This window comes from Trichosurus vulpecula, chromosome 2, assembly GCF_011100635.1.
Source record: "Trichosurus vulpecula isolate mTriVul1 chromosome 2, mTriVul1.pri, whole genome shotgun sequence".
NCBI classification, from domain to species: Eukaryota; Metazoa; Chordata; class Mammalia; order Diprotodontia; family Phalangeridae; genus Trichosurus; species Trichosurus vulpecula.
The window spans coordinates 358,136,543-358,154,643 of record NC_050574.1 but is presented as its reverse complement, the minus strand read 5'-3'; the positions used below and the strand labels follow the sequence as shown (position 1 = coordinate 358,154,643).

At 35.9% G+C, this 18,101-nt stretch overlaps 1 protein-coding gene across 1 annotated transcript; it reads right to left on the bottom strand.

The window, feature by feature from the left end:
* Positions 1-3,659: 3,659 nt before the first annotated feature.
* LOC118838805 (cytochrome b-c1 complex subunit 6, mitochondrial-like) lies at positions 3,660-4,199 on the bottom strand. Its single transcript, XM_036746168.1, has one exon. It carries the CDS (start codon positions 4,162-4,164, stop codon positions 3,871-3,873), a length of 294 nt encoding a protein of 97 aa, XP_036602063.1. The 5' UTR covers positions 4,165-4,199; the 3' UTR covers positions 3,660-3,870.
* Between the last annotated feature and the right edge of the window lie 13,902 nt (positions 4,200-18,101).

Sequence of the window (18,101 nt, the reverse complement as noted above, 5' to 3'; positions counted from 1 at the left end):
ATTTTAGAAATCAAAACTTTAAAATTCAAATTTCGTTTGAACACAAACTTTATTAGGGCACATTTTGAACTGAAACCAACTGTGGCATGCCACTCACAAAAAAATGGAACTCAGCATTGGAAAGGTTCCATACCTTTACCTCATGGTACCATGTCTCACCTTAGACCCTATCCATCTAATGATTTAATCTATTTCTGTGGCTCTTTTCTCATATTTCTGCTTTTTGTCATGAAATATGATAGAGCCCTAGAAATACTTCATGTCTTGAAAGGAATAATACCATTCATTCCTGACAGATACCCTCTACAAAAAAAAAAATAATGAACCCAGCATCCAAAACCTTTGCCATGGTTTAGAAAATTGCTCTACATTTATGTTTTTATAATTCCTCCTTTTAATAGGATTTATGCCACAAATTTCAGGTCTGTACCAGATGGTTACAAATTGAAAAACAAATAAAAAGGGAAATGAAGTATCTCCATTGCTCTCTCCTCTGGTCATTTGTAGCCAATAAAAATAATAGAGAGTGGATTGTTATTGATAATTAATGGACCTTCCTTCTAGCTAGCCTACTAGATAAGAAAAAAAAAGCCAGACTTAAAAACATTGCCCTAACAGAGTGTGAGATTTCATTACACAATAGAGGAAAAGGAATTCAGAAACAAGGGCAGATTTTTGAAAGCATTCTGTTTCTAATTATTTAGAGTTCAGGATAGTTCCATTTTTGCTCTATTCAGAGGTGTTAAGAGTTGGCCAGCTGTAGTGATGGTACAAGAGGGATGGAATTGAACTACAAAGAAAATAAAATAGTATGTCTCTTTTTTCACTTGGTTTTTCATATGAGTATTTTGAAGGGGTAAGGTGTGTACTCATTTATTATTTCCATTTAGAAATCCACTTACTTTCTATGTATAAATTATATAGCAAAAGTTGTTTTTTTGTTTCTTTCATGAATTGTATTGACAACCTGGTTGAAGTCTTTAAACCTTTTTGCAGAATAATGTATTTAAATGCATAACATATGTAAGGTTATGGAAAATAATTATATTGAAATAAAATAATCAAAAAAATTAAGTTCACATTTCTCACATTAAGAAGTCTTGTGTTGGAAGTGGGGGAGGATATTCTTTGTCCACTTTGCAAATATTTCTCTAACAGAAAGTGAAGAATTCTGTGGGGAATTGAGCAGAATATTCTTACTGGATCTCTTTTCTTTCCCAGCTCTATTTTTCTTATATTGTATGCCTTGTCATATATAACATTCATTTCTTTACCTCTCTTCATCATACCTTACATTTCTTTGATCTTTCTCATTCTTCCAGAAATCTCTTTCTCTCTTTATCTTTCTTCAAAAATTGTATAATATTTCTTCTTTATATAGCATTTGTCTTCTTTCTTTCTCCTCTCACCAGTGCTTAAACTCTGAATTAAAGCATACGAAATTGCATCTCCACCCCATTTCCTTTTAGTGTTTGTGATATAATCAAAAATCAATATCTAGAAATGACTGACTCAAGAACAATGTGGGAGACCACTGCTAAACGAATTAAGAAGTCTGTAAATCATGGGGATTAAGCTGTGTTAAAATTAACAACAAATAATTCAAAACACACCTTTTGTTACTAAAATAAGTTAAACAGAAATTAAAATTGAAACTGTATATAGAGAATTTAGGTAAGGTGGTCCTCTGCAAACTAAATCTATGTGCTAACCCAAGATATACTAGTAATATGATAACTGCTGTGACTAACACTACTACCATAGCAAGTATAATGTTTAAAGAGGAGAATGGATTTTAAAAATGGGTAAATTAATTTTATGCTGACTGTAACAATGATTTTGAATGTCTACACATTCTGTTTTTATTTTGTATAGTGACAATTAATAAATATAATATTTGCATATTGAATAATTTTTAATAATTGTATTAATAATGGATGATATGCATATTGTGCTACAAAATTTGAAATGTTATTTACATATATTATCTGATTTGATCCTCACAACTACTTTATGTGGAGGCTTGTGTTATTATGTCCATTTTAAAGGTAATGGAAATAGAACTGAAAGAGCTTAAGTGAATTATCCAGGGTTCCATAGCTAGGAGTTACCTGAGGCAGGTTTTGGACACACCTTCCGGTACTCTAGTAACTACACAATTGAACTGCAAAATCTTAATTTTCATATTTGGGCAATATAAGGAAAATCAAAGTCTAAATGCATGTTACCAAATCAGACAATTTCTATTTGATTCATTTTTCCTACCATAATAATCCCAAGGCAGAGAATGGAAAAGTGGATATGAAGATTTGTGTTCAAATCCTACTTCTGACATACACTATTTATGTGACCACAGGCAAATGCTCAATGCTCTAAGCTAGTCTCTAAGACTGGCTTGTCAAAATGCATAACTAAATGGAATTATCATACTAGAAATTCCCCATGATGATGAAATTGTAGGTTTAGATTAAATCAACAGCAGCAGCAACAAAACATTGTCTATAGGGTTAGGGTTTTTTTTTTTCCTTTTTTTTTCAGTATTAAGAATTTTAAAGACAATCCAGCAAGGCATAGACATCTCTATTTGTAGAGGGAATAGTGATATTAAGATATAGTCAATCCTTGAAATAAATATTATAACCACAATACCTTAACTATATCAGTTAGTAATATAACGTGCTAGGACTTTTTCAATTGTCATAATGACTTCATAAAAATTCAACAGTATCTATTTCCTGAGAATTAGCCATTATTTCGGGTAGAAATAAGACTTGACTGGCTTGGGCTGATCAAATAACTTTTATTTACAAATTTTACAGAGCAATACAGTGCAACATTATAGAAAATATCACTTTAGTCATTAGAGAGGAAAACCAGACTGCAAAAAAATACTTAGCATAGGAAATAATCAAACCGCATCATCCCGTCAGCAATTAGATATGAACCCATAAAGATTTCCACAAAGAGAAATGAAATATAACAATTTTACTTGTATTGATTATATCTATTCTCATCATTGATGGCAGCATCTATACTTAGGTTTTAACATTTTAGTACTCAGTGAGCTACCTGAGAAAATAGAAATAATGCAGAAGAAGATGACATTGGTTATACCTTGATCTGATGCTATCAAGCAACACAGGATCACTGTGTTAGAAATGAGATCATTTTAAAGGCACTGAAAGGAAACATTTTTAATGGGGAAAATGAAAGAAGTTATTATTAGCAATATATTTTACAAGAACAGAGCTGAAGCCACAGACCCATATGTTTATTTTCTCATCTTTATAAAATCTTTTTGAGAATGGCATACTCATGTAACAAGGTAACCCTTGATAAAAATATGAGCAGGGGATAGAAAGGATATTGCAGAGGATTTACTGCAGACCACATCTTTAGTCAAGCCATTCATACAAAATAACACTATTTATTAGGCTATTTTTTTTTTAAAACTAAAATTTGACTTAACAGACAACATTATGTTCTCATTTTTTTTTCTTCCTACAAGGTGTATCCAGTGAATATGATAAGCATGCATGATTATTTGGTATTTGTTTAATGTTGAGGCATTTTCAGCCATATCTGATTCTTCTTCACCTCAATAGGGTTTTTTCTTGATAAAGACACCAGAGGATTTTGCCACTTCCTTTTCCAGATCATTTTTTTTCACAGATGACTGGGTTTTATTCCAACGAAATTTCCATGGGTCACATGGGCTCCAGGCCCAAGCCTAGGCCACAAAGCCTCATGCAGAATAACAGGACACACATACAGCAGTGTTTGCAATCCAGGGTGATTGTGATGGGAAATGATGCTGCTGAGTCACCCCGCAACGGGGCAAAGCCTGGAGCAGTTGGCACGGCCGGATGCTTATTTCACACTTTGAAAGAGTGTGTGAGCCACACAGTGGTCTCGGGCATGCAGGAAGTCAAACAGCTCCTCGGTGCAGTCCTCCTCAGTGTGGGGGCTCGAGGATACTCGGTTCGTGCATGTCTCTAGCCGCTCTCGGGCTTTAACGCATTTCTCTATCTGTTCACAGTACTCCCTCACGGTGGTCAGGGGATCCACCAATTCTTGCTCTTCTTCCTCCTCTTCTTCTTCTTCTTCATCTTTCTTCTTGGGGTTCCTGCCTTCCAGCGCCTTCTTATCACTCCCCCACACCATGTCTGGTGTCCGCTTGAGCTTCAGCAAGCCCGACGTCCAGATCATTTTATAGATGAGAAAAGTGAGGCAAACAAGGTTAAAAGGCCTATGGTCACAAACTAGTGTCTGTAACAGCAAGCACCCTGGCACAGCCAGGATGGCTTCCTAGCACAGGTCCTTTGATCTGCTTTTCCAGAGGAAGGCAACATTCCAGGGGTCAACAACCTTACTTTAATTACATTCACTTGTTCAGGGGAAAGGTCAGCACCCTGAACATGGAGAAATTTCAAGCAGAGAGAAAACACAAGTGGAGAAATTAGCACAGAGATTCAACATACAGGGCTCCAACTGTCTGAACAAAGTGATATCACCACCTACATATACCACCATATTGGGGAAGCACTAATATCTTAGTAGTTGGGGAGCTTTTAACAAATGGCTACTTAGTCTTATCTAGGGAATCAAAAGTTCCTTCCCATGAGCAAGCCCTCAAAGCAAAATACCAACCTCAGAATATTTATACACTTCTCAGAGCCAGAAAGCATCACAATGCTCCTGACTCAGTGCCTAATTAGCTTAGTGCCAAAAGGTGGGAAAGCCTTTCTACAATCAAGCCTCCCCCTAAGCAAGCTTCTCCTTAGGCAAGTTCTTCTCCCAATGGTCTCTATGTGAGTCAAGATGTATCACAGCTGTGATTGAACACATGTGGTTGCATAGGCCTATTAATGGACAGGGAAGATCTTCCTATTCCATGAACATTACAGTGACTGAGGCCAGATTTGAACTCAGGTTTTCCTGACTCCAGGCCCAACATTTTAGTGACTCTTCCACCTAGCTGCCTCTTGTTTGGTATTTACAAACTTAAATATTTGTTGTTGTTGTTGTTGTTGTTGTTGTGGTGGTGGTGGTGGTGGTGGTGGTGGTCAATCTAGTCTTTGATTATCAGTGGCAAAAGTTGAAATAGTGATATATTTTCTCACCAAAAATAATATTCACCAATAATATGGATAAAGATTTTCACAGAATCCACATGGAAGATGAATTTGTTATACCTTGTCAAGTTTTTCTGCTGCACATATTTGTGGATGACAAAGTATTGAATGAAGGGCCAAAACAGAACCTCCTCAGTAAGGTCCATGGTCATTAAAAAAGATCAACTTGGCAATTCATTATCTTAGGTAATAATCCTTTCTGATGAATCAGTTAGAACCAAGTGTTAACAGGACCTAAAAACCTTAAAACAAAGTCGGTTCTAAATCAAAGACCCCAAATGAGGGAAATCTCAAGAAAAGTTAAGCACTTTTTTCAGCTTCCTTAAAAAATTCCTGCCTTTACATAGACATGTTTGAGTTCATCAGTTCAAAAATTTCCCTTATTTAAAGGCTTTAAAGAGTTACTTAGAGAACTGAGAAATTACGTAACTTGCCCAGGGTTACAAGGCCAGAATATGAGAGCAGGATGTGAACGTAGTTCTCCCTGGCTCTAAGGTCAACTGTCTTAGCATTACCACAGTGAATTTCACTCAAGTGAAAAATAAAGATAAATAACTAGAAAGTTAGTGCTCATAGTTGGGCTAAGACAATATTATTAAAAATATGTTACCTTTGACAATTAACAAACTTAGCAATATGTCAACACAATATTCACAAAGGAAGATTTGATCTTGAGGGAAGGTTTCTATATCACCCCAGAAGTAACTGTGACATGGTGACTAAAATTATTAATAAAAGGTGCTCAAAAACACTCAAAAGGACTTCTGGGAGTGGATCCAAGAAACACTTATTTGAACTTTCCCAACATTCACCTCAAAACAGCTTTAAATTATTGACTCAAGTTAAATCCTGGAGTGGCAGAGCTAAGCAAAGGTCAGCAGGAGATATTCTTCTGGTCCAAGACAACTTAGAAGATTGGAAAGAAAGATTAAAGACATGGGTGTGTAGTTTAGCCTGGAGCCCATGGGGATGTAATATCATTGATGGGACTAGGTGGTGGTAACATAAGCAAAAGCAGCTTCAGAAGCTGTCAAGTCAGAGTATACCTGGAAAATGGTCAGAAAGAGACTATAGAGTACCCATGCACTAGCAATGGATTCAGTACTGAAACTATTTGGAAACTTCATCACCTATACCTACTTCTGGGTCACAATTCAAAGGTAGAAGGGAGCACTTTTAGTTAAGACTGAGTGGAAGCTCTGAGGGGTAGTATCCCTTCTGGCCACAAGGGATCAGAGAACCTGAGGAACAGTATAATTACTTGTCCCAAAGAAGGAGGACACCTGAGGAGGACTATCAATTGCAATTAGGAGGGATCAGGGGCCCTTTCTGGGTAAGGACCAGAGTGCAAACAAAGAAAGCAGTGACCACATGTCTTCCAGATTAGACCATCTTGGTTGCACTGAAAACTTAAAAAAATTCCCAGGACTAGTTCTTAAAGCAGCAGCACAAAAAAGAATGAAGCTTGAGACAATGACCCTCCATTAACCCCACAGCAGGAGCAGAATCTACCCTAAACATGAAGCTCTAAATCAAAGAAACTAGGGTGAAAAAAGTGAGCAAAAAAAAAAAAAACAAAATAAGAACTTCACCATAAAAAAGCTTGTCCAATGACAGAGAAGATCAAGACAAAAACAGAAGTCAAAAATGCTACAACTAAAGCCTCAAAGAAACAAAAAAATGTGAGTTGGATGTAAGCCCAACAAGAATTCCTGAAAGAACTAAAAATGATTTCAAAAATCAAATAACAGCAGTACGGGAAAAATGGGCAAGGAAATAAAAGAAAAGGAAGAAAATTACGGAGGAAAAAATTAAGAGCTTGTTGAAGAGGCACAAAAATTCCTGAAGACAATAACACTGAAAAACAGAATTGGACAAAAGGAAAAAGAGGTAAAAAAAACTCCCTGAAGAAATAGAAATAAAAATTGTACAAGCAGAAGCTAATGATTCCATGAGATAAGAAAAAAACCAGGAAAACAAAATCAAAAGAATGAAAAAACAGAAGAAAATTGAAATATCTCATTAGAAAAAAAAAAACTGATCTAGAAAATAGATTGAGGAGAAATAATTTAAGAATTATTATATTACCTAAAAAATCATGATCAAAGAAAGAGCCTAGACAAGACAATTTAACCTAAATTAATTCACTTATTAAGGCAATACCAATCAAACTATGAAAAAAATTATTTTCAGGGCTAGGAAAACATAATAACAAAATTCATTTGGAAGAACAAAGGGTCCATAATATCAAGGGAATTGATGAAAAGAAATGCTAGGGAAGATGGTCTGGCCCTACTCAATCTTAAACTGTATTATAAAGCAGCAATCATCAAAACCACTTGATACCATCTAAAAATGGAGTGATTTATCAGTGGAATAAGTGTAATGGCAAGCAAAGTAGGAGTTTTTGCTGGATTGAGTTCTAGCCTATCACAGACTTGTATGTAAACTCTAACCAATCAGACTTGTGCATTGAATTCTAGCCAATCAGACATGTGGAGTGAGTTTCAGCCAAGCAGATGCTGACTAGAACTGTATATAAAGAAAGCCATCATTTAGAGAAAGCAGACATTGAGGGGTTGAGTCAGTGTTGAGAAGAAGAGAATGAAGAAAAGGGACAAAGAAGAATGAGCTTTGAGCTTTGAGCTGAGAGGAAACTTTTAAGAACTGGGAGGAAATCTCTGAGAGCTGGAAGGACTCCTCTGAGAGCAGAGAGGAGACCTTTGAAAATGGAGAGGAGACCTTTGATTGCAGAGACTTGCTGAAGGAGTTTCCAAGCTCTACAAAGCAAATAGATCTGTAGGGCAGAAACCTGCCCATGGGAAGGAGTCTTAGCTTAAGCCCCTTTTGAGAGCTGTTAGAGTGTACTGAGCTGTTAACACAGAGCATCTGGACTTCAGAGATGAATTGAAATGGTGGTGCTGGTAGTGTGTGTTGTTGTCCTGTTAAGCCTTGTTTTCCCAGAAGCAAAAGCTGCGGGCAGGAATCCCTGGAGATGTTGGGCAGGAGCAGGAATACCTTGGAGTGGAGCAGTCCCCTTGAGCTGGGACCTGGAGCAGGAGTGGAGAGTTGCCTACCTGTGAATCCAGTCAACAGTTGGGAGCAGTCGGTGCACAGAGGAAGAACCATGGGACTTGGAAGTCAACCTTGAGTCAAGATGAAAGAGAACTTTACTTGGATGCTTGGTATTGATTAAGAAGATTGTTCTTACTGTGTGACCTAGGGGTGGATTGTGTGGTATTTTCTGCTACCCCTCAAGGATGTGACCCCAGCCTGGACCCCCTGATTTGGGGATGCAATAATATATGCTATGTAGTATGATGCTGTTACTGTGACCTCGGGGTGGATGGTGTGGTATTTTCTGCTACCCTTTAAGGATACATCATACTAGGGAAGACCTTAGCCTGTGACCCCCGACTGTATTAGCAAGTATTTTGGGGAATGTTACTGAATACAATAGTATATACTATTTCTCACATGATATATTGAGTGTCATGATATATACATACATGTATGTATGTATATATGTACTTTCATATATATGTATTAGATAATATATGTTTCTTAAGGATGTTGTTATGAATGTTATGCTTTGCCTTATTGAACAATGCCTTAGGTTATTGCTGAATAGAAAGTTCATTATACTATGCAATTAGACACTTGAAATTATCACAGCAATAGTGTTCAGGTGTGCTACCATGATTGGCATTACCATTGGTTAGATATGCAAGACAAAATGGTCAATGACTAATCTACTATTTGATAAACCCAAAGACTCCAGCATCTGGGGTAAGAAGTCCCTATTTGACAAAAACTGCTGAGAAAACTTGAAAATAGTATGGCAGGAACTGGACATAGACCAATGTCTTACACTGTATAACAAAATAAAGTCAAAATTGGTTCATGATGTAGATATAAAGGGAGATACTATAAGCAATCTGGAAGAGGAAGGAACAATTTACCTGTTAGATTTCTGGAGAATGGGAAAATTTATGACCAAACAAGAGATACAGAACATTATGAAATACAAAATGGATAATTTTGATTACATTAAATTGTAAAGTTTTTGTAAGAACAAAGCCAATGCAACCAGGATTAGGAGGGAAGCAGAAAACTGGGAAAGAATTTTTTAAACCAGTGTCTCTGATAAAGGCCTCATTTCTCACTTATGTAAGAAACTGAGTCAAATCTGTAGGAATACAAGTCATTCCCCAGTTGATAAATGGTCGAAGGATATAAACAAGCAGTTTTCAGAGGAAAAAATTAAGGATATCTATAGTCATATGAAAAAAAGCTCTAAATCACTACTGATTAGAGAAATGCAAATCAAAACAACTATTAGGTATGACATCATACCAGTTAGATTGCCCAATGTGACAAAACAAGAAAATTATAAATGCTAGAGAGATGTGGGAAAATTGGAACTCTATTGCATTGTTGGTGGAGTTGTGAACTGATCCAACCATTCTGGAGAGCAATTGGGAACTATGCCCAAAGGGCCATAAAAAATGTGCAAACCCTTTGACCCAGCAATACTGCTTCTAGTGCTATATCCCAAAAAGATCATACAAATGGGAAAAGGACCCACATATACAAAAATATTTATAGCAGCTCTTTCTTGGTGACAAAGAATAGGAAGTTGAGGGGATTCTCATCCATTAGGAAATGGCTGAAGAAGTTTTGGTATGTGAATGTAATGGAACATTATTGTGCTATAAGAAATAATGAGCAGGCAGACTTCAGAAAAACCTGGAAAGACTTATGTGAACTGATGCTGAGTGAGGGGAGCAGAACCGGGAGAACATTGTACACAGTTACAGACACATTGTATGATGATTAACTTTGATAGACTTGGATCTTCTCTGCAATGAAAGGTTCTAAAACAATTCCAAAAGACTCATGATGGAAAATGCTTTCCACATCCAAAGAATCATGGAGTCTCAATGCAGATTGAAGCAAACTATTTCCTCTCCTTTTTTGTTTTGTTTTGTTTCTTCTTTCTCACAGTTCATTCCATTGCTTAAAATTCTTCTTTGCAGCATGACTAATGTGCAAATATGTTTAACATATATATATATAATCTACATGGGACCCCATGCAGTCTTGGGGTGGGGGCTTGGGGGTAGGATAGGGATAGAAAATTTGGAACTCAGAAGCTTGTAGAACTGAATGATGTAAACTAAAAACAAGAAATTCCTATTTGTATGTTTCAGCTAATACAGAAAGACAAAGAAAATTACTTGGGAATTCTAATATAATCTATTTGGTCATATAGTTCATTCATTGAAAGGGTTGACAACCTGATAAACTTTGGAATTCCAATTCAGGAGGATATCTATGTTTGGGATCTTATCTAGTCTAGTTCTGCCTTATCTTATTCCTTATTTACTGCTTCACAAAACCCTATTTGCACAATGAACTCATATGGTGCTCAATGGTTTTCTTGCATATTACAGCCCATAATAAGCTTGACCCCCTCAAGGAAAGTTAAATGATAAAAGTGAGTGGCAATGTAATTAGAGGAAAGCCTTTCAAAGTGCTTTGTAAGATTTAATTAAGCAAACAACCCTGTGTTTCTGAGTGGTACACAAAAGCTCCTAAACCTGTTTGATAAAGGATGACAATGAAGCTCTCCACTAATGTTAGTCTCCAGTGCCTTATCATGAAATGAAGCTAACCCGGGTTTGCTGAAGGCTATATCAGAAAATAACAAATTCTGAAAGCTCCAATTCATCTGGTAGAAAGAAAAGTCTGGCAATGGACTATTATCCAAGGATCAACCTATATAAATACATTGACCCTTATCACCAGGAAGGGTCTAAATCAGGAGATGAATCTTTTTGGTTGACAACAATTCATAAAGCCAAATTACTAAGATGTGAAGAGACTTCTATTCATCATTAGATGCAACATTTAGACCAATGAAATCACAGATTATTCATGAGGCAAAATTCAAAGTGGCCAATCAAGCAAAGTCCAAAATTACGGAAACTTTCATATCATAAATGATTACTTCTTTTTAAATATCATTTCCTGTTAACATTTATCACAAATGCATTATGCATTTTGTGGCTAATGCTAATAACTTCATTTTTATCCTCAGCAAATACTTCCAAGAATTTGTCACATGATTCCTTGGATCACAGATGGTTTCACCTGGGACAGACGTAGAATTTAAACCAGCATGTGATACTACAAAATACTCTGAAATTCTTACTGGTAGCTGAACAGCTGGAGATTAATTGCCTGCTAATACTGTCACCACCCAACACTGATTACTTTACTCTGCTGGTTTCATTAAATTTGCAGGAAAAATGATTCAGGACACAGTAAAAATATTCACTTTGAGGAGAAGAAAGATCCTTATTGTAATGGGAAAGAATAAGGGTTCACAATGTACAATAATAATGGAAATTTATAAATCACTTTAAGGATGCAACTAAAACTTAGAGTAGAGATGAAAGTTTGCAAGTCATTGGTATAGACATGATATCTGAAGTCTTAAAAATGGATAAGCTGTTATAAAAATTCTCAAGCCAAGTGAATCTCCACATGATCCCAGATACGTAATACAAGTCACTGAAATAAAAGTGAAAATAATATAGAGAATCAAGTAAATAGAAAAGAGGTATACTGAAAGCCAAAAGAAATAAAATACTCAAAAAATAAACATTGTAAAAATGAAATATAGGATCCCTTTTTAAAAAAGTAAAGTAAAATGGTTTTAAATGAACCCAAATCATAATAGGGTATTGAAAGATGGGGCACATTTTCAGTTGTTTTTTTAAAAAGGCCCTTCTGTATATGTGACCTCTAAATTCTCTTCTAGCTCTAATTTACTTGATTCTGTGATCTTTACCAGTATAGATAAGAGCCTGATGGAAAATATTTCTCAATAATACAATCTATGATTATCTTTTGTGTAGTTATTATAATGTTAAGCAGGATGGGATTTTTTTTTTTTTACTGTTTTCTCTCATAGAATGCTAAAGTAATCAAGTGCCTTTGATTAAGTCTTACTAGGTGAGAAGCCCTAGGCCCACACCATTTTGCTGATTAGGTTTGAAGGCTTCAGGCCCTAAGAAGGGTATATGAACTCAGAGGTTACATTTTGTTTGGGGTTCTCACTCACTGGAAGAGGGTCCTGTAATTTGACTAGGCACTCTTAAGAGCCCCCTAGCTTTGAAAAAACACAGATGTTGGTGCTTCTCTGGTAACTATGTATTGCTATGGATAGACTGGTTTGTGTTGTTTGCTCTGTTTATATGGTATATGTTCGTAATTTCTGTTTGTATTCATTCTGAAGTTCAGGGTGTTGGTTTTTCCCCCTGAACTAAGTGAATGATATATGCATGTTTGATTAAAGTGAGACTGTTAACCTGCTAAAGTTGCTTTCCTCAGAAAAGCAGATCAAAGAACCTCTTCTAGCAGCCTTCTTGTTATTGGTCTTGTTGGGCCTTTCACCTTCACAACAGCTGCTAGCCACATTGTTGTTACATTTATGCAGAGGTAAGCGTCCACTCAAAAGCACTAAAAGATTTTTAATTAATTACCTGTGAATACAAATGGCATATTATGGCTCTGTAGTGTAAAAGTCTTTTGGCCTCTCTCATCCATTATTTCTGAACCATAACTTCCATTTATTTTTCACCATCTTCATTTTCTACCACATTTGCATTTCAGTCACCAAGTAAAAGAATATATTTTGATTTATTGTAAAGAGTCTTTTCCAATTTTTCAAAGAACTGCTTTACCTATTCAGGCAGTTAGATGATATAGTGAATATAACAGTAGGCCTGGAGTCAGGGAATCCTGAATTCAATCTAACTTTAGAAACTAGCTATGTTACCCTGAGAAAATCACTTAATTTATGTCTACCTCAGTTTCCTCAACTGTAAAAATGGGGAAAATTATTAAGATAATAGTTATAAAGTACTCAGCACAGTTTCTTGCACACAGGAAGTGCCTAATTAATGCTTGACCCTCCTTTCCCATCCATATTCAGGTTTAGCAGCCAAAATTACTGGATGAACTGAAATTATTTTCCTAATAATCTTCTAAAAAATTCATTTCAACAGTACAGTCATAAAAATGACAAGATATCTCAACAAATAATGACTATTGTTTCCTTCATTCTTTTCTTTATTTCAGAACAAAAGGGAAAAAAACTGTGAGAAAGAAAAAAAACAAAAGACCAAAAAATTGAAAATATTATGCTTTGGTCTGCATTCAGACTCCATAGTTCTTTCTCTGGATATGATTAGCATTTTCCATCATGAGTATTTCGGAATCATCTTGAATCAGTGTATTGCTGAGAAGAGCTAAGTCTATCATAGGTGATCATTACACAATGTTGCCTTTACTGAGGACAATGTTCTCTTCATTCAGCTTACTTCACTCATTATGAGTTCACGTAAGTCTCTGGGTTTTTCTGAAATCTACCTGCTCCTCATTTGTTATGCTACAATAGCATTCCAAGATATTCATATACCATAATTTGTTAAGCCATTCCACAATTGATGGGAATCCCCTCCCTTTCCAATTCTTTGCCACCACAAAAAGAACTGCTATAAATATTTTTCTACATGTGTGTACATTTCTCTTTATTATGATCTCTTTGGGATACAGACTTAATAGTGGTATTACTGGATCAAAGGGTATGCACATTTCATAGCTCTTTGCGTATAGTTCCAAATTGCTCTCCAGAATGGTTGGATCAGTTTACAAACCACCAACAATTCCTGTAACTCACTTAACTTCTCCTCTTAGAATCTGGATGCTATACCACTTGGTACAGATGTTTCACATTGATATTACTACATTGTTTATGATACCTTTTGGCAAGATATAGTTTCCTTCCTTCTCTCTTTTAATTAGGTCTATTTTTGCTTTTGCTTTGTCTGAGATCAGGATTTCTACCCCACTTTTTTCTAAACTTCAGCTGAAGCATAATAGATACTGTTCCAGTCTTTTTTTTTACTCTGTATCTCTCTTCTTCAAATGCATTTCTTGTAAACAATGTGTTGTAGATTTCTGGATTCTGCTATCTGCTTCCACTTTATGGGAGAGTTTATTGCATTCACATTCACAGTTAGGATTACTAACTGTATATTCTATCTATCATATTTTCCCCATTTGTATTTTTCTTTCTTTTCACCCAGTGCATCCTCACCAGTGTTTTGCTTCTGACCAGCACTCCCTCAATCTGCCTTTCTTTTTATCACCACTCTTTCCCTCCTCTTTCCCCTCCTACTTCTGCCCTCCCTTCTGTCAGCCCCTCTCTCTTTCCATTTTCTTTCCCCTTTCCCCTCCTACTTCCTTGTAGGGTAAGATCAATTTCTATGCCCAACTGAATATGTTGTTATTCTTGTTTTGACCCAAATGTGATGAGTAAGGTTCAAAAAATGCTCATCCCCTCCCTTCTTTCATTCTAATGTAATGGGCCTTTTGTGCTTCTTAATGTGATCTAATTTACCCTATTCTGAATCCTCCTTTCATTTTTTTACCCCTTAATTTTTTTATCTTATCACATCAAAGTCAACTTATATCCATACTCTCTGTTTATATATACTCCTTCTAACCACCCTACTAGAGATACAGTTCTCAAGGGTAACAAGTATCATCTTCTTGTGTGGGGATGTAAACAGTTTAATCTTATTGAATGGCATGTTTTTTTTTTCCTGTTTACCATTTTATCATTCCCTTGAGTCTTGTATTTGAAGTTCAAATTTTCTGTTCAGCTCTGATAATTTCATTATGAAAGTTTGAAAGTCCCCTATTTCATTAAATGATCATCATTTCCCCTGAAAGATTATGATCAATTTTGCTAGATGCTTGATTCTTGGTTGTAATCCAAGCTCCTTTGGCTTCCAGAGCATCATATTCCAAAACCTCTAATCCTTAAAGTCCTATGTAATTCTGACTGTGGCTACTTGATATTTGAATTGTTTCTGACTGTTTTCAATATTTTTCTCTTTGACCTGATCATTCTGGAATTTGCCTGCAATATTCCATAGAGCTTTCATTTTGGGATCTCTTTCAGGAGGTGATTGGTGGATGCTTTCAATGACTATTTCACCCCCTGGTTCTAGGATATTGGGGCATTTTTCCTTGGTAATTTCTTGAAAGATGCTATTCAGGCTCTTCTTTGATCATAGGTTTCAGGTAGTCCAAAAATTCTTCAGTTATCTCTCTGAGATCTATTTTACAGCTCAGTTGTTTTTCCATGGAGGTATTTTACATTTTGTTTTACTTTTTCATTCTTTTGATTTTGTCTGACTGATTGTTGATGTTTCTTAGTGTTATTAGCTCCCACTTGCCCAATTCTAATTTTTAAGGAATTATTTTCTTCAGTTTGCTTTTAGACTTTCTTTTCTGTTTATCAAATTCTACTTTTAAATTAGTTGTTGTCTTTAGGGGACTTTTTTTTCCATTTGGCCAATTCTATTTTTAAAGAGTTGTCTTCTTCAATCATTTTTGTACTTCCTTTTCCAAGCTGTTGACTCTTTTTTCATAATTTCCTTTTATAACTCTCACTTCTTTTCCCAGTTTTTCTTCTACCCTTCTTACTTGATTTTTAAAATTCTTTTTGAACTCTTTCAAGATAAAATTTTGGGCTTGAGACAAATTCATATTCCCTTTTGAGGTGTCACATGTAGTAGGCTGTAACAACAACGCTACTTGCAGCTAACATGGCTGTGGAAGACCAATAACACCAGCACACAGGAGGGCTACTAGCATAGGTCCTTTGATCTGTTTTTCAAAGGAAAGCAACTTTAAGGGGTTAAAAATATTACTTTAATTAAACATGCATATATCATTCACTTACTTGAAGGGAAAAAGTCAGCACCCTTAACTTCACAGAAAATACAAACAGAAATTACAAGCAGAGAAAATATAAACAGAGAAAATAAAGACAAAACCAACAGACAATCTTCTAACTGTCTGACTAAAGCCACACATGCACGGTTACCAGGGAGAGGAGCACCAACATCTGGATTTTCAAAGCTGGGCTCTCCTTAATGGCTACCCACAGTCTACACACCAACACACCAACATTCTTCCAATGAGTGAGCCCCAAACAAAATGCTAACCCCAGTGTGCGTATACGCTTCTTCAGGGTCAGAGTCCTTCACACCTCTCAAGGACTCCACACCTCTCAAGGGCTTCATACCTCTTCAGGGCTTCACACCTCTTCTGACCTACTTAGCAAAAAGGCCTTCCTACAAACAAAGGTAAGACATAATCAAAGGCACTTGATTACCTTGGTGCTGAGAAGCACTCCAAAAGAAAAAGAAGTAAAAATTTCCACTTGCTTGCCTTACATTGGCATGTTGACATTGATGTCCACTTCTAAGTTTGTATTTTGATTTTCTCTGCAGTTGTAGTAGCTTTCTGTGGTCAGGACTCTTTTGCTGTTTCTTACTCATTTTTTAATCTATGTTTTTTTTAGCTTACAACACAAAGTTCCACAAGTTTTGGGGTTGCAAATTTTCTCTCCATCTCATTCCTCTCCCCAAACCCTAAAGAGCATATAATTCAATGTAAGTTCTACTTATACCTTCACATTGAACTTATTTACATAATAATCCAGTTGTAAGGAAGAATTATAACTAATGGAATGAATGATGAGAAATGAGAAACAAAATTTAAAAAAAAAGAAAAAAAGAGAAATAGCAAAAATTTTTCCTCAATCTGCATTCAAACTCCATAATTCTTTCTCTGGATGTGCATAGATTTTTCGATCATGAGTCTTTTGGAGCTGTCTTTGAACCTACCATGGATGAGACCAGTCAAGTCTATCAAAGTTAGTCTTTACAAATATCATGTGTCTGTAATCATGTATAATGACCTGCTGGTTCTGCTCCCCTCACTCACCATCAGTGAGTATAAGTCCTTCCAGGTTGTAGTGAAGTCCATCTGCTCCTCATTTCTTATAGCATAATAGTATTTTATTACATTCACATACCACAACTTATTTGGCCATTCCCCAATTGATGGGCTTCCCCTTGATTTCCAATTCTTTGCCACCACATAAAGAGCTGTTATAAATATTTTTGTACAACGAGTTCCTTTCCATTTGTATGATGTCTTTGGGATATAGCCTTAGAAGTGATATTGCTTGGTCAAAGGGAATACACATTTTTATAGCCCTTTGGGCATAGTTCCAAATTCCTCTCCTGAATGGCTGGATCAGTTCACAACTTCACCAAAAATGTAACAATGTTCCAATTTTCCCAGACCCTTTCAGGCATTTATCATTTTCCTGTTTTGTCATGTCAGCCAATCTGACAGGAGAGATGTGGTACCTAAGAGTTCTTTTGATTTGCATTTCTCTAATCAATAGTGGTTTAGAGCATTTGTTCATATGTCTATAAATATATTTATTTTCTTCCTCTGAAAGCTGCCTGTTCATAAACTTTGATCATTTTTCTATTGGAGAATGACATGTATTCCTATAAATTTGACTCAATTCCCTGCATATTTTGGATATGAGTCCTTTATCAGAGAAACTGGTTGTAAAGATTTCCCCTCAATTTTCCACTTCCCTCCTTATCTTGGCTTCCATTTAATATAATCAAAATTATCCATTTTGCATTTTGTAACACTCTCCATCTCTTGTTGAGCCATGAATTCTTCCCTTTCCCATAAATTTGACAGGTAAACTATTCCTTGCTGTCCCAAATTGCTTATAGTATCAGCCTTCATTCCTAAATCATGAACACATTTTGACTTTATTTTGGTACATGGCGTAAGATATTGTCTATGCCCAGTTTCTGCCCTACCATTTCCCAGTTTTCCCTGCAGTATTTGTGATACAGTGAATTCTTAGCACAGAAGCTGGATTCTTGGGGTTTGTCAAAGAGTAGATTGCTATAGTTGTTGACTACTGTGTCTTGTGTACCTAACCTATTCTACTGCTCCAACACTCTGTTTCTTAGCCAGTACCAAGTAGTTTTGATGACT